Source organism: Acomys russatus, chromosome 17 (assembly GCF_903995435.1).
Source record: "Acomys russatus chromosome 17, mAcoRus1.1, whole genome shotgun sequence".
In the NCBI taxonomy this organism is placed as follows: Eukaryota; Metazoa; Chordata; class Mammalia; order Rodentia; family Muridae; genus Acomys; species Acomys russatus.
The window spans coordinates 60,926,713-60,944,311 of record NC_067153.1 but is presented as its reverse complement, the minus strand read 5'-3'; the positions used below and the strand labels follow the sequence as shown (position 1 = coordinate 60,944,311).

The following is a 17,599-nucleotide window of genomic DNA, read 5'->3' as shown; positions in this document are numbered from 1 at the left end:
CATAACCTGCTGAGGCCCTCCCCCCCAATCTCCGGTGGCTCACATAGATTCTCCCCTTTCTAATTCCCCCATACTAATTGATGTATCCCACGCTCCCAGTGTTACAGGCTCCCAGACCTTAGCTCAACTGACGCCATGGTGGAAGTATCATTCGGGCTGTAAAACTCAGCACGGAGACAGCACCGACCTGCCAAAGTCCATGGTTCTGGAAAGTCTCTCAATGTGTTAACCTTGCCTTTTGGCTTCTGCAGTTCCGCTTCTGGCTGACTGTTCTTGCTAACTGGAGTATGTCAGCTCAGAACACAGTTTTTGTGCTTAAAAGCTCATTCATCCTGAGAAAGGCCTGATGCTACACTGGGGTCCCTAACACCCAGCATAGTTGCCCACTGGCTAATAAAGACTTTCTATTGGTTTAAGGCCATGTCTGAGCACTCTTCTCTGGTGACTGCCCCACCACAGACAACTCCAGCAGGCACTCCCTGGGAACCCACGGGCCACGCCTACCAGGGAAGCAGGCAGGCCAAGTACAGATCCTCCCTTTCTCCCTCTCTGTTCCCTCAGTCTCACCGCCGCTCTGTGGCAGCCCTTCTGCTCTGGTGTCTCCTCACTCTCTGCCTCCATTTCCAGGGCACTAAACTAATCCTGGCGGAACACCCTGCTTTCCTCCCTCCTGTGGCCCTCCTTAGCACCCCCAGCCCATCCCCATTCCTAACTGGTCAGTTCCCAATGCCAGAAACACATTTTACCTGGAACCCCCAGTGGCCACACCTATCGAGATCTCAGAAGAATTTCCTGCCAAGCAGCACACAGCCACCACGCTCTCCTAAGAAGCAGAAAGGACAACAGACGCCAAGGGACAAGACAGAGCAGGCCCACAACCAACATGGACTTAAAATTCTGCCAGGAACGCCGGGCATGGTGGTGCACGCCTTTAATCCCAGCACTCGGGAGGCAGAGGCAGGCGGATCGCTGTGATTTCGAGGCCAGCCTGGTCTACAAAGTGAGTCCAGGATGGCCAAGGCTACCCAGAGAAACCCTGTCTCCAAAAACAAAACAAAACAAAGCAAAAAAAAAAACTCCACCAGGAAACTCTGACAACTGATAAACACTTTGAGCAAAGCAGCTGGATACAAAATTAACTCACAAAAGCAGTAGCCCTCCTGTATAGATCAACAAATGGACTGAGCACCCTTCACAATAGCCTCAAACAATATAAACTATTTGGGGGTGACTCTAACCAAGTCAAAGAGTTGTATAATAAGAACCTAAGGACACTGAAGAAAGACATTGACGAAGGTGTCAGAAAATTAAGGGCCATGGAAACCTAATACTGTAGAAGTGTCCTTAAAAAAAAAAAAAAAAAAAAAAATATATATATATATATATATATATATATATATATGCTCTAAATGAAATCACTAAAATACTGGATGTGTTTTGTCACAAAATAAATATTCCAGCACCAGGATTTGGGTACAGCCAATTGAGTCAGTGGTCCAAACAGTCCCATGGGACTCCTCAAACAACCCAGGATGTTGCCAAGACTACAGGTTGCTCTCCACAAACTGATGGCTAGGCCTCCTTGCTGAAGACAACACCTACACAATGCACTGAACAAGGGGAAGTAGAGCTGCTGTCCACATAGAGCCTTCACCCCTAGAATGTGGACTCCTGGGACAGGAAGGCACTCTGCACCCTAACAAAAGAGAAACATACGTACCAACCCAGCCACAAACCCTGTGATCTGCAATGCCATCCTGCCTACAAGTCCTGCTAGGGTGATGGTGGCGCAAAGCTTGTGGAAGTAACCAATGTACATCAGACTGGACATACGGTCTGCTCTACAGGATCTCACCCATACTAGCACTTCCTGGGTGACCAAGAGCCCAATACTAGGTAGCCCAAGGACCTAGGGTAAGTCAAATACTACCAATCTTTTAAAAACATAACACAAAACAAAAACAGTACTAAATGACTCCTAACGACATTGTGCTACCCTCATAGATCAGTACCTTGCTCAGCCACCGTCAGAGAAACGTCTTCCAGCAGCAGATGGGACAAATACAGCCAGACATTGTGCAGAGAGTGAAAGACAGAGGAACACTCGGCCCTGAACAGGATGTCTCTATTGCATCCCTCCCCCAGGGCCCAGGCAACCCAAGGGAAGAGGAAGCAGAAAGAGCCATAGGGGATGAAGGACACAGGGGGAAAAGGCTCTCGAACGCAACATGACCAATGCCTCAGTCTCACAGGAACTGCAGCAGCAAGCACAGGGCCTGCGCCAGCCTGCGCCAGGTCCTCTGATATATTTCATGGCTTCCAGTGTGGTGTTTTGATTTCTGAGTATGAGAATGAGTGAGTCTCTGATTCCTGTGCCCTCTCTTGGGCTCCCCCCACCCTTCGTCTGTCTGTTTGTTTTGTCCAATTCTGGTGTGCAAGTTTTTGTTTTATCTTATTATAATTTGCTATTTTATTTATTTTTTTTTTTTTAAAGATTTATTTATTATGTGCACAGTGCTCTGCCTGCATGTACACCTGCAGGCCAGAAGAGGGCATCACATTATAGATGGTTATGAGCCATCATGTGGTTGCTGGGAATTGAACTCAGGACCTCTGGAAGAGCAGCCAGTGCTCTTAACCTCTGAGCCATCTCTGCAGCCCCCTGTTATTTTATTATTATCTCTTAGAAATCTGTTTGTGTTGCCAGGTGTGGTGGCGCACGCCTTCAATCCCAGCCCTTGGGAGGCAGAGGCAGGCAGGTGGCTGTGAGTTCGAGGCCAGCCTGGTCTACAAAGCGAGTCAAGGACAGCCAAGGCTACACAGAGAGACCCTGTCTCGAAAAACAAAACAAACAAACACAAAGAAAATCGATTTTGGGTTGTTCTGTTACCGACGTTAGAAAAGCTGGCTGCTGGAATCTCCCTATTTACATGAAGGCAGGGTGACATGGACAAATAGGTTCATTTCACAGAGGATGCTGGGTAGAAAAACAGGGGCCCTGAATTGATCCTCCCGCCCCTGCCTCTCAAGTCCTGGGAGTAACAGCCATGTGCCTCAAACACCCAACTAACTGGTAAATAGGTTTTGTAATATTCTTTTCCTCTTTTTTTCACTCCTAATTTGTTTTGTGGGAGTATTTTTAACTCAGGCACTGTTTTCTAGTTTTTGAGACAGTCTTACTCTGGACCCAGGCTGGTCTCAAACTCATGACAATCCTTCTCAAGCGCCATACATCCAGTTTTTATACATATTTGCTGGTCTTAGTTTGCTCTCTGCTAATGTAAACAGCATGACCAAGGAAAGCATGTATTTAGCTGGCAAGTTACAGGCTATCCGGGGAAGCCAGCTAGCTGCTTGCTAGGTTGTTCCTTCTGCCTGACTCAGTTTACTTTTCTTTTTCTTTCATTTGTTTTTTCGAGGTAGGAACTCTCTTTGTAGAGCAGGCTGGCCTCGAACTCACAGAGATCCTCTTGCCTCCTGAGTTCTGGGATTTTTGTTTTGTTTTGTTTTGTTTTTTTTCTTTTTGGTTTTTCGAGATAGGGTTTCTCTGTGTAGCCCAGGCTGACTTCAAACTCACAGCAATCCGCCTGCCTCTGCCTCCAGAGTGCTGGGATCAAAGGCATGCACCACCACCCAGCATCCTAGTGCTGGGATTTAAGGTGAGCACCACCATGCCTTTTTTTTTTTTTTTTTTTTTTTTTTTTTTTTTTTTTTTTTGGTTTTTCGAGACAGAGTTTCTCTGTGTAGCCTTGGCTGTCCTGGACTCACTTTGTAGACCAGGCTGGCCTTGAACTCACAGTGATCCACCTGCCTCTGCCTCCCGAGTGCTGGGATTAAAGGCGTGCGCCACCACGCACACCCGGCTCACCATGCCTTTCTTATACATCTTAGTCTCTCCTGCCTAGGAGTGGTACCACCCACAGGGAACTGGGTCAGCTACCTCTATTAGCAATTAAGAAAATGCCTCTGGCCTAGAGAGATGGCTCTGGCTCAGAGGTTAAGAGCACTGGCTGCTCTTCCAAAGGTCCTGAGTTCAATTCCCAGCAACTACATGGTGGCTCACAACCATCTACACTGGGATGCCCTTTTCTGGCATGCAGGCGTACATGCAGACAAAGCACTCATACAGAAAATAAATAAAAGAATAAGAGCCGGGTGTGGTGGCACACACCTTTGATCCCAGCACTCAGAGGTAGAGGCAGGAGGATCTCTGAGTTCAAGGCTAACCTGGTTTACAAAGTGAGTCCAGGACAGCCAAGGCTACACAGAGAAACCCTGTCTTGAAAAACTTAAAAAAGAAAGAAAGAAAGAAGAAGGAAATGTTTCACAGATACAGGCACTGGGCGATCTGATAAAAGCAGTTTTTCCGCTAAGGTTTCCTCTTTCCAGGGGACTCTAGGCCTGTAATAAGTTGACAGCTGAAGAAAACTATGAAATTCCACACCAACCCCATTCAGTACTGACACACAAACACGTCATTTCAAACTTGAACTTCTCAATGCTTTAAAAGTCCAAGATCTCAAAGACAGGAAGGAAGGAGGGAGGGAGGGTGGAAGGGAGGAAAAAAGAAAGACCCAAGATCTTAAAAAAAAAAAAAAAAATACACACACACACACACACACATATATATATTGTCTTTCAAGGTAAAGTTAGAAAGAAGTTTGTCTCAACAACAAAAGATTGGGCCTCCTGGAGTATACCTTTAAATCCCAGCTCTTGGGAGGAAGAGGTAGGCAGATCTTTGTGAGTTCAAGGCCAGCTATGGTCTACAGTGAATTCCAAAAGAGCCAGTGCTACATAGTGAGACTCTGTCTCAAAAATAAATACTTTCTTATTTAAATAGGGAAACACAAGAGAAAGTTACAAATCAGATCAGTGTAAAATCCAAACCCAATCATATAAAAAGCTCGGTGTCAGCTGGGCCTGTGAGTTCGAGGCCAGCCCGGTCTACAAAGTGAATCCAGGACAATGACACAGAGAAGCCCTGTCTAAACAAAAAGCTCATGTCCGCTCTGTGCGACTCCTTTATGAACTCCTGGGGTTTGCGCAGCCTCTCTCCTCCCACTGTGCCATCCACAGCACAGACAGCTTGTCTTACAACGCATCCCACAGCTGCCACCCTCCTTGATAAAGGCCCTGTGTTCCCAGCATCTCCAGTATCCTGGGGTCTCCACAGCAACTGAGGTGCCCCTTCCCCAACGCCTCTTTTGGCCTCTTACAATGCCAAGCCTCGGGTTTTTTTTTTTTTTTTTTTTCTGGGACTTCAATCCTGGGGCCTCCCCTGCACCTACCATTTTCCATACCAACTTCCAGAACAATTGTTTACCTTTTAAGGTCCTTCGCATCAAATTTCATTTCCGAGTACAGCGAGGGATGTAGCTCTGTTGGTAGATTGCTTGTCTGGCATTCACGAAGTCCTGGGTTCAAAGCCTCGCACCTCATAAAAACAGGCTTGGTGTTAAATGCCCATTGTCTCGGCCCTGGAAACATGGGGGCAGGAGGATCAGAAGTTTGTAGTCATTCTTGGCCATATAGCAAGTCTGAGGCCAGGCTGGAACACTGGAGACTCTAATCTAAAAAAAATAAGTAAATTGGCTTGGGGAGATGGCTCAGGGGGTAAATCGCTTGCCACGCAAGTGTGAGGGCCTGGGATCTAGCATAGGAGCCATGTAACCCTGGGAGACAGAGATCCTGTCCTAACGGTGGAAGGTAAGGAGCAATAACCCAGCCTATCCTCTCACCTCCACGGCTGTGCTGTGGTGCTGACATGCGCGCGTACACGCACACGCATGCACACACACACACACGCACACACACAGCCTATCCTCTCACCTCCACGGGTGTGCTGTGGTGCTGACAAGCGCGCGTACACGCACACGCATGCACACACACAGCCTATCCTCTCACCTCCACGGCTGTGCTGTGGTGCTGACACGCACGCATGCACACACACACACACACACACACGCATGCACACACACGCATGCACACACACACACAGCCTATCCTCTCACCTCCACGGGTGTGCTGTGGTGCTGACACGCGCGCATGCACACACACACACACGCACACGCATGCACACACACACACAGCCTATCCTCTCACCTCCACGGGTATGCTGTGGTGCTGACACGCGCGCATGCATGCACACAGGCATGCACACAGGCACACACACACATGTGCACATACATAGACAAGCATGCACACAGGCACATACACACATATTTTAAAAATGAAAAGTGCAGCCTTGCTTAACCAAGGCCATTTGTATAACTGTAGATTCAGAACTAGCCTTCGGGCTAGGCATGGTAGCACAAGCCTTTAATCCCAGTTACTCAAGGGGCAGAGATTTTTGTGGACTGAGGCCAGCCTTGTCTACATAGTGATATTCAACATAGCCAGGGCTACATAGTGAGACCCTGTCGAAAAAAAACAAAAACAAGTAGGGTGTGGTGGCGCATGCCTTTGATCCCAGCACTCAGGAGGCAGAGGCAGGAGGATCGCTGTGAGTTCCAGGCCAGCCTGGTCTACAAAGGGAATCCAGGACAGCCAAAGCTATCACAGAGAAACTTTGTCTCGAAAAACCAAAAACCAAACCAAACCAAAACAAAACAAAACAAAAATAATAATAATAATAAAAATAAACAAAAAATGAAAAGCATGGGGCTGGGAAGGTGGCTCAGCAGTTAAGAGCACTGGCTACTCTTCCAGAAGACCCAGGTTCAATTCTAAGCGCCCTCATGGCAGCTCACAACTGTCTGTAACTCCAAGATCTGACACCCTCACACAGACATACATGCAAACAAAACAACAATGCACATAAAATAAACAAGTTAAAAAAAAAAAAAATTCAGGCAGTCGGCCATGGTGGAGCATGCCTTTGATCCCAGCACTGGGAGGCAGAAGCAGGCAGACTTCTGTGAGTTCTAGGCCAGCCTACAATACAAAGAGAGTTCCAGGACAGTTAGGACAAGAGAAGCAACAACAACAAAAATATTTAGTTATTTATTATGTATATAGTGTTCTACCTGCATGTACACCCGCAGGCCAGAAGAGGGCACCAGATCTCATCATAGATAGTTGTGAGCCACCACATAGGAACTGGGAATTGAACTCAGGACCTTTGGAAGAGCAGCCAGACTTCTTAACTTCTGAGCCATCTCTCCAGGCCTCCATATACCTACCTTTAATCCTAGTGTTCACAAGGCAGAGATGGATGGATCTGGGGAGTTCAAGGCCAATCTGACCTACATAGTGATACCCTTCTTTAAAAAGCTAATTAAAGCAGGCAGGCATGGTGGCGCACACCTTTAATCCCAGCACTTGGGAGGCAGAGGCAGGAGGATCGTTGTGAGTTCGAAGCCAGCCTGGTCTACAAAGTGAGTCTAGGACAGCCAAAACTACACAGAGAAACCTTGTCTCCAAAGACCCCCCCCCAAAAAAAAGCTAATTAAAATAAAGTAAATGTACACTTTCAGAGCTGCGTGTGGTGGTGCATGCTTTTAATCCCAGCACTAGGGAGGCAAAGGCAGAGGCTGTGAGGTTGAGGCCAGCCTGGTATACAAAGCGAGTCTAGGACAGTCAAGGCTACACAGAGAAAACCCTGCGTCAAAATACAAAAAAGAAAAGAAAAAAAAAAAAAAAGAAAGAAAGAAAAATGTGTATCTGTATTTTGCCTGCATGTATATTTATGCACCACACAAGTGTCTAGTGCCCAAGGAAGCCAGAAAAGAGGATGAACTCCCCTGGAACTGGAGTCACAGATGGTGTGAGCCATCGTGTGGGTGCTGGGAATAGAAACTCTGGAAGAATGGCTGATGCTTTTATGCTCTTATGTGCTGAGCCATTTCCCCAGCCCCGAACTGTCAGATATTTTTAAATGGAAGATGTGCTTCTTCTGGCAGGGAATTCTGATAGGTGATGAAGGATCTGGGCTCACTGGCTTACGCGGTTCTTGGTCTGTTCTAAGCTGTAGAACGAAACAAAGAGCAGAACGGGATCTACAGTGTTACGTGCTACACTGAAAGCAGGACGGCATTGTGTGGAGGGTCGGCTGACTGGATATATAAGGGAGACCAGGAAGAATGCACATGAGCCGCTGAGAGGGAAGGGGAAGTCTGGGAGGACCTGGAAGGTGCTGTGCACTCATGTGTGAAATTACCAAACACCATCTTTCTTTCTTTCTTTTTAAATATTTATTTATTATTATGCATACAGTGCTGAAAAGGGCATCAGATTACACTATAGATGGTTGTGAGCCACCATGTGGTTGTTGGGAATTGAACTCATGACCTCTGGAAGAACAGTCAGTGCTCTTAACCGCTGAGCCATCTCTCCAGCCCCTTATTTTTTATTTTTTTTAAGTTTTTCGAGACAGGGTTTCTCTGTGTTGCCTTGGCTGTCCTAGATTCACTTTGCAGACCATGCTAGCCTCGAACTCACAGTGATCCGCCTGCCTCTGCCTCCGAGTGCTGGGATTAAAGGCCTGTGCCACCACACTCTGCTTTCAAACACCGTCTTTAATCCCATCCAAATTAAAAACAAAAAAATAAGCTTTGAGAGCTAGTTGTGATGGCATATGTGTATAGTCTCAGCACTTGGGATCAGGAGTTCAAGACCAGCCTTAGCCACATACTGAATCAGGTTTGAAGGTAGCCCAGGCTGCAGGAGCTGTTTCTCAAAATAACAAACAAAAAAGATTTATGAAGTAAGCAGAGTGTGGTGGTGCACGCCTTTAATCTCAGCACTTGGGAGGCAGAGGCAGGTGGTTCACTGTGAGTCCGTGGCCAACCTGGTCTACAAAGAATGTTCCAGGATACCTAGAGCTACACAGAGAAACACTGTTGAAAAACCAAAAATAAATAAAAATAAAAAAGATTTATGAGGTAGGACGACTCCATGGAGTGTGAAACAGGAGAGTAGTCAGTCACAGCTGTTTCTGATCTCAGAAACCAGGTATATACTGGCCCATTAAGTGAGCAACTGACATGCCTACAATCCCAGCACTCACTCGGGAGGCAGAGGCAGGTGGATCTCTGTGAGTTCGAGGCCAGCCTAGTCTACAAAATGGGTCCAGGACAGCCAAGGCTACACAGAGACACCATGTCTCCAAAAAAAAAAAAAAAAAAAAAAAAAAAAAAAAGTGAGCAACTGAACCTTTCAGAGCAGCATTTTTTGAGAAAGCAAAAACGATCTGGAGCTAAGAGAAGAGATGTGCTAAGGTAAAAAGCCCTTGCCTGGCATGCGCAAGGCTTGAAAGAGATGAGATAATGAAATATATGCTGAAGTCTGAGCCCTGCAAATAGATAACTAAACCACACCAGTATTAATTAAGAAATACAGTTTTCACGCTAATACCTATGTGTGCAGAATGGACCTGTCAGCAGAGTGTTCTAACATGTACCGGCTTGTTGATATAAGTAAGGAAATTAACAGTAAAATATGAACTAGCAATATGGAAACAAATATATATAGCTTTCTGTAGTTTGAATGCTATTAAATCAGATAAGGAACAAAAAGAACACACATACACACACAGACACACACACACACAAACACACACATACACACAAACACACACGCACACATACACACACATACACAAACACACACACAAACACACACACACACACAGACACACACACACACACACACACACACACACACACACAAACACTGGTCCTTTCTAACCTGTATCTTATGTTACTTATGCTCAAGGGGAAGAGGAAAAAAGCCTCTCATTTGCATAAGGAGCAGAATGGTTCTGAGGACGAATGACAAAGAATCATCTTCTCAGCTTCCTGTAAGATGCATAAAGAACAGATGATTGGGGAAAGAAGACATTTCTCGATTTTTCGTGTTGTCAAGGAATAGAAACGCATTGCTGTACTTCAAAAAAAGAAAAAGATTTCTATTATCTTTCATCATGCCCTTTACGGTATGACTTTTTTTCCCCACCAGAAAGAAGAGACATCTGCCACCAGTGAGCTTTGTCCTTGGGGCTCCAAAGGTGAAAGAAGAGACTCTGCCCCTTTAGTTGTCCTCTGGCTTACACACACACACACACACACACACACACACACACACACTAGTTTTTAGTTGTGACAATATTTTCAAGCACTATTTATCAATCCTTATGCTCTCTGCACCATTTAGTTGTTTTAATGAAGCAGAGTTGGGGTGTATTAAAGGATTTAAAAACAGATCTTAAGCACAAGAGTTCAGAAAGAAGCATTCAGAAAATAGATGAAAGCGTGCGTGCGGGCTTCTTTGAGAGAGAGCTATCGTCATTACATCCCTTATCTTGTTAAATGTACTTACATGTTACCAGTCAAGTCATTTTCATTCCTCTGTTTCTTTACTGAAAAATCCTTTTATCTATAGGTAGTTCATTGTATATGTGTGTAATAATATAAATGTATATGTAAAAAATTAAAAGATGTTTAAAAAAATAAAAATTAAAATAAAGTAAATCCTTTTCTTTCCTAAGATGATGGAGGTAATGGAGGGGGGTTTCCTTTGAAATATGCACATAAACAAATGACTTGTTTGTTTTGATTTATTTATTTTTCCCTAGAAAAGACCTATCTAATAAATTTAAACAAGAAAAGCCGAGCGGGATGCAGGCTGAAAGAACTCAGGGCCACCATTGTTCCTGCAGCACAACCCCCAGCTGCTATTTTCCCCACGCCCTCCTCCCACTGCAGCCCCGCCCCAGCCCAGCAGGAATGAATGGACAGCACAGAGCACTGGACACAGTGCTGCCCAAGACCAAGACTCTCCTACTGAAAGGGAAGTGGCCGGTCAAAATCCACATTTTCAGTTTGCTGCCCAAAAAAATATCTCTTTACCTCTAAAATTTCATCCAGCAACTGTTGAGTGGTCTGCAGCTCAGAGCCTCACTCTCTACAGATCTTTCTTGCTGATAATGGAGGTTTTCTACACAGTGAAAGACTGGCACTGTAATCCATTTCCTAGGGGTGAAAGCAAGGCATTTTTGTCCCGCGGGGCAATTGAGCAATACCCACAGTCTCTGGCTGAGTACAGCGGTGTGAGGAGCTACAGTTCCCACAGTTAGAAGCCCAGCTGCAGAAGGGGCTATTTAAGGAATTCAGGGAACTGCATAAAATGAACGGCAGAAGGGCTGACATTGCACATTTGCCTGGGGATGAAAACAACATTGCAAAATGGTTTCCTTTTATATTATAATACTCTCCTCTTTTAAAATTGGTATTTCGGTTTTTCCTTGATATCACCCCTCCCCCTTAAAAAAAAAAAGCATTGCAGAAATATAAACCAACACAAAGAAAGAGATAGTTTTTAAACTCAATTCTTTCTCCTTATAGTTTCTGAATTCTGTATTAGAAAGAATGGCTCATTTCTAGGGATAAAATACCACTGAAGGGGAGGGGGTGAGGTGTGGGCGTGGAGGGGTGATGGGGAAAACCACCGCTCAGAAAAGGTTTCTAGCAAAGGATTGAGAACTGTTTTGTGTGTTATTTCTTTTCTTGGTTTTTCAGACAGGCTGGCCTCAAACTCGCGGCAGTCCTCCAGCCTGAGTTTCCCAATGGGGTATACAGGCGTGGGCCACTAAGGCCAGTTACGATGACCTTGAACTACAGAATTTCTTGCCTTTGACTCCCAGATGCTGTTCGGATTATAGGCGTGGTCGAATCTTACTGGGCTTCTGAATCTTGTTTTAATAGTAATAGTAGTAGTAGTAATGATGATGATGACGACGACGACGATGACGATGATAAATATAACAATAGTTGTAAAACAGCATTTACCCAAGCCGTTTTGACCACCATTCTCATCTTCCCGGCTACTTTAAATGTAACTAGAGAAGTTGAATCCTGACAGAATGTAGTCAGATTTAGTGCATTATGAATAAAAAGCTGGAATTTTCCATTAAGAATCTCAACATAAATTCCGTGACTAAGTGTTGGGGGAAAACCTTAGATTATTTTAACTATAGTTTAAGGTTTAAGCCATGTATAATCAACCAACCCTAGTTTTCTTTCTTCCCTTTCGTCCCCTCCCCAACTCCACCCCATAATGGATGCTCGGCTAGTAAGTAGCCTTTGCACACAGCCTTTGTCTGAAGGATGCGAAGTCTACGGATGCTAGGGGGAAGGGGTGGGGGAGAGATTACCTCATACCATGTCGCTTGCACCAATCACCACTCTCCTGTCGCGGCTTCTCTGGGCAGACAGAGGGGTCTGGACCAACAGGAAAAGGCCCTGGCCCATCCCCATGGTGACAGAAGTGTATATAAGGAGCCGCATCCGCCCCTGTGCCGCAGGTTCTCTTACATCGACCGCTTAAGAGTCGCGCTGTAAGAAGCAACACCTCCTCCTCCTCCTCGCCTCCGCCATCCTCCCGGCAGCCGCGAAGCAGCAACAATGGTGAGCAACCCTTCCCGGGCTCTCGGTAGCGGGTGGGTGTCGGGCGCCCCAACCTTAGGAGGAGAAGCCTAAGCCTTTTGTCACCTCGGCGGGGAAGGGTGGTCTCGATGCTTTTGTTAAGTGTAGCTTCGCGCGGAGTCGGCGAGTGCCGCAGCCGCAGTGCGGGGACAGGGAGACGCCCAGACCCGGGAAGAACAAAGGCGGCGCCGGCCAGCGTTTGCTCGCACAGCCCGGGGCCGCGGGGCGGGGGTCCGGGCGCAGGGCTCGCTCCGGCGGGAGGGCAGGGCGGCGGCCGAGTCCGCTTTCCAGAAACACCGCCCCACTTCGCTGGGAAAATGGTTAGTTTGCGTCGGATCCATGGCAGCCGGTGTCAGGGAGGCGCAGGGGCGGGGTTGTTTGTCTCTTGCTTCCGTGGCGTTTCGGGAGGGGTTCGCCCTCACCAAACGTCTCTCTGGAGCGATTTTTAATTTTTATTTTGTTTAAAAAAAAAAAAAAAAAAAAACTCAACCAACCAACCAAACATACAAAAAAACTACCATCGTTGTGGAACTGCAGTGTTAGGAGGTGTTTTGTTTGCTTAAGTATCAAAAGCACGATTTACTAAACACCTGGGACATCTCGCTGGGGGGCGGGGGGGGCAGATGGGGCTGGATGGCTGGTGAGTGACAGCCCACTTTGTGAAGCCCAGAGTCAGAAACCCAGAGATTGTCAGAACCCAGGGAAACGCCCTTCCCCCCGCCCCCACCCCGCAGACAATGAAAGTTGTAACCCTAAAGAGATAGAAGAGTATACTTATAGACTGAAATAATAATAATAATAATGTTATGTGGTATGTAGAGTGTCAGCGAATAAAATACCATTTGCTAGTTTTATTTTTTTTTTCATTTGCTAGTTTTAAATGTTATCTTTTTACTCGATTTTTTTTTTTTTTTTTTTTGCGCTTCTTGAGTGATCTTTGTTTCTAATTTAGCCTGCTTTAAAGATCATATTTCAGTTCCATACAGTGGAAACTATTCTGAAAAACCTTCAGAAAATAATGAAATTGCTGCTTAAAAAAAAAAAAAAATTTGCACCCAACTGTTTTTTGTTCTAATACATCTTCACTAATTCATTAATTCAGGCAAAGGCCCCAGACAGGGTTAGGAGGGACGCTGAAAGCAGCACAAAGCGATCACATAGACAGCTGCTGGAAATAGAGCTCTCTCTGTTAAATAATGTAACAAAGGGAACAGGCTAGCACCAGGCGCAGCAAACAACGCAAAGCAGAAGTCAGACTGTCTAGCTCGTAGCCTGGCTGCTAACCTCAGAGTATTAATGGGTTCCGCAGATACACTGCAGAAGGGTGTGGCTCCCAGCCTCAGCTGCAGTACAGATGTCCAAGATGAAATGCCAGGTTCAATAAGGTGAAACCTTCATCTTTACCTATCAGGAAGAGAAAGTAATTCCGAATTTAAAAAAATTTTTATTTTATTTTTTGTTTTTCGAGACAGGGTTTCTCTGTGTAGCCCTGGTTGTCCTGGACTTGCTTTGTAGACCAGGCTGGCCTCGAACAAATTATTTTTCAAATATTAAAACTTTTATGGCTGTGGGAACCATGGGTTTCCACCATGTCTCGAACAGAATTAAGGTGACTGTATTTAGACCACACCCATCTGCAGTATTTATAGCAGGTTCTCCTTATTGTTTCTGTCATATTGGGATATGACTCCAAATAAATTTCAACAATATTTGCATGAATGGAAACACTTTGGAAATCTATTAGAATCTAAAATAGAAATACAGCTTCATTTTATTTTATTTTCTCCTTTCCACAGCGTGAGTGCATCTCCATCCACGTTGGCCAGGCTGGCGTCCAGATCGGCAATGCCTGCTGGGAGCTCTACTGCCTGGAACATGGCATCCAGCCTGATGGCCAGATGCCGAGTGACAAGACCATCGGAGGGGGAGACGACTCCTTCAACACCTTCTTCAGCGAGACAGGCGCTGGCAAGCACGTGCCCCGGGCGGTGTTCGTAGACCTGGAACCCACAGTTATTGGTAAGCTGACCTGGAACTTCCCTTCCTCGAGGGATTCCTTCCTGCTCACATGCTCGGGATCCCTTCAGACGCAGGAGGGGGAGTGAGCCGTGTGGCTGGTTGGTGGTGGACGGCTGATTTCTTCTCCTTTGGCAGATGAGGTTCGCACTGGTACCTACCGCCAGCTCTTCCACCCTGAGCAGCTCATCACAGGCAAGGAAGATGCCGCCAATAACTATGCCCGTGGCCACTACACCATTGGCAAGGAGATCATTGACCTTGTCTTGGACAGAATTCGCAAGCTGGTAAGGGCCTTATGTGGATACATTTAAAATGCAGTGAGAGGGGTTCTGGTGCCTAGCTAGGAGTGTGTGCCCTGCCAGCAAAACATTACATTTCCTTCTCTCTTTTTCCCTACAGGCTGACCAGTGCACGGGTCTTCAGGGCTTCTTGGTTTTCCACAGCTTTGGCGGGGGAACTGGCTCTGGCTTCACCTCCCTGCTCATGGAGCGGCTCTCTGTTGATTATGGAAAGAAGTCCAAGCTGGAGTTCTCCATTTACCCCGCCCCCCAGGTTTCCACCGCTGTGGTTGAACCATACAATTCCATCCTGACCACCCACACCACCCTGGAGCACTCAGATTGTGCCTTCATGGTAGACAATGAGGCCATCTATGACATCTGTCGTAGAAATCTCGATATTGAGCGCCCAACCTACACTAATCTAAACAGGTTGATAGGTCAAATTGTGTCATCCATCACTGCTTCCCTCAGATTTGATGGGGCCCTGAATGTTGACCTGACAGAATTCCAGACCAACCTGGTGCCCTACCCTCGCATCCACTTCCCTCTGGCCACATACGCCCCTGTCATCTCTGCTGAGAAAGCCTACCATGAGCAGCTTTCTGTAGCAGAGATCACCAATGCCTGTTTTGAGCCAGCCAACCAGATGGTGAAATGTGACCCTCGCCATGGTAAATACATGGCTTGCTGCCTGCTGTACCGAGGGGATGTGGTCCCCAAAGATGTCAACGCTGCCATTGCCACCATCAAGACCAAGCGTACCATCCAGTTTGTGGACTGGTGCCCCACTGGCTTCAAGGTTGGCATTAATTACCAGCCGCCCACTGTGGTGCCTGGTGGAGACCTGGCCAAGGTCCAGAGGGCCGTGTGCATGCTGAGCAACACCACAGCCATTGCTGAGGCCTGGGCTCGCCTGGATCACAAGTTTGATCTGATGTATGCCAAACGTGCCTTTGTGCACTGGTATGTGGGTGAGGGCATGGAGGAGGGAGAGTTCTCTGAGGCCCGCGAGGACATGGCTGCCCTGGAGAAGGATTATGAGGAGGTTGGTGTGGATTCTGTTGAAGGAGAGGGGGAGGAGGAAGGAGAGGAATATTAAGTTAAGTGTCACGAAGGTGCTGCTCTCACAGGGAACTTTATTCTGCTCCAGCCGAGAAAGTTGTGGTCAGATCAGCTAATTTGTATGTGGCAACGTTTGCTTCATACAGTTACTGACATCTGCTTTAAATATGAATGATTTGTCACAGACCCAAGCCGTCCATTTCACTGATGGGTTTTAAATAAAAGATTCCCTGTCTTAAACGTTGTCTTGTGTCCTATACTTGGGTGTGTCCTAGTTTTTATTCTTTTGCTGAGGTTAAACACCATGAACAAAAGCAACTTGGCAGGGGTGGAGGCGGGGGAATTATTTTACAGTCGGTCATCAGGGGAAGTTGAGGCTGGAACTGAAAACAGGCAACAAAGGAGTGCCGCTCACTGGCTTGCACTGCAGCAGAGGACCACCTGCTCTGGAGTGGCACTGCCCACAGCGGACCCAGCCTCCCTCCCACACCAGTCATTAACCAGGAAAATGCCCACAAAGACTTGCTTACAGACCTATCTGAGGAGGCACCTTCTCGTCCCGTGACTCCACAGTGTATGAAGTTGACAGATAACCACCAAGTCAAATTCTCAGAAAAAAGGACAATGACCCACATAAAAAAGACTCCATGGTGCAGGCGCAGGGGCCGGAGGACTCAGTGGTTACCTACTGTGTAACAAGCTGCAGGCAAGCTTGGTCTACATGAGATCTTTTCAAAAGGATAAAAAATGGGTGGAAAATAAAATGCATAGGTAAATAAAAATAATTTAAAAAATAATCGAGGCACAGTGGCAAATCCCAACACTCAGGAGGCAGGTGGATCTCTTGAGTTTAAGTCAGCCCACCCTACAGAGTAGGTTCCAGGTCATCCAGGGCTATAGGGGAGACCCCCATTCTAAATACAAACAATGAACTTTGCTGCATATTCTAGAGTTAATTTTAAGTTATCTTGGTGTACTGAACCATCTAATATAAAATATGTGTGTAGGGATTAGCACTAGAAGGAAAGGAAGGGAAATAGCTAAGGGGAACACAGGACAGTGAAGGGGACATGGGTGAAAACTGCATCCTATAGGCACATCTCAGTGAGGTCAAGCCCAGCCTGGCCTACAAAGCAAGTTCCAGGGCTACAGAGAGAAATCCTGTTGGAAAAAAAAAAAAAAAAAAAAAAAGAGAGAGAAAGAGAGAGAGAGAGAAATGCTATCATAAAGAGTACAAAAAAAAAAAAAAAAAAAAAAAAAATAGCCGGGTGGTGGTGGCATACACCTTTAATCCCAGGAGGCAGAGGCAGGTGGAAAGCTGTGAGTTCAAGGCCAACTTGGTCTACAAAACAAGTCCAGGACAGTCTCCAGAGAGACCCTGTCTCGAAAACCCCAAACAACAACAACAAATATATTGTTTTTACTATTTACATTTTTATTTCATTAAAGTTACTTAACTGGCAGGTTGGAGTTTTTGTTGTTGTTTTGTTTTGTTTCCTAACAGGCCACTTTAGGTAGCACAGGCTATCCTTGAACGCTAAGCTTGTGTGTCTCAGACTCCCAAAAGCTCTACCATGCAGTTGCTTTCTGAGTTGAAAGTTGCTAATTTACAGTCAGTCTTTTGGTTAACTGCTGATGTTATGCTACGCTATTAACAGAGAAAATGGTGACTTTTGTAACTGTGTCCTGGGGTTTTAATAAGCTGCTGCTCGTGCTCCCTGGACTCCTTGGGGTGTGCCTAGCGCCACGTGCTTCTGCTTCCAATGTCCAAATTTCCCACAAGATGCCTGGTCTCCATCAACTGCCTCTTAC

The 17,599-nt window shown here is 46.2% G+C and overlaps 1 protein-coding gene across 1 annotated transcript; it reads left to right on the top strand.

Annotated features, from left to right (window-relative positions):
- Positions 1-12,237: 12,237 nt before the first annotated feature.
- Positions 12,238-16,027, top strand: LOC127201635 (tubulin alpha-1A chain). The gene is made up of 4 exons (XM_051160316.1): positions 12,238-12,407; positions 14,222-14,444; positions 14,580-14,728; positions 14,844-16,027. Exons 1-4 carry the CDS (start codon positions 12,405-12,407, stop codon positions 15,822-15,824), a joined length of 1,356 nt encoding a protein of 451 aa, XP_051016273.1. The 5' UTR covers positions 12,238-12,404; the 3' UTR covers positions 15,825-16,027.
- Positions 16,028-17,599: the final 1,572 nt, after the last annotated feature.

What these genes read in the sequence shown, in the direction of transcription:
- LOC127201635 (XM_051160316.1), top strand. An exon ending in CCTGGAACCCACAGTTATTG is followed by an intron (nt 14,445 to 14,579) that starts GTAAGCTGACCT and finishes CTCCTTTGGCAG; the next exon opens with ATGAGGTTCGCACTGGTACC. An exon ending in TGGACAGAATTCGCAAGCTG is followed by an intron (nt 14,729 to 14,843) that starts GTAAGGGCCTTA and finishes TTTTCCCTACAG; the next exon opens with GCTGACCAGTGCACGGGTCT.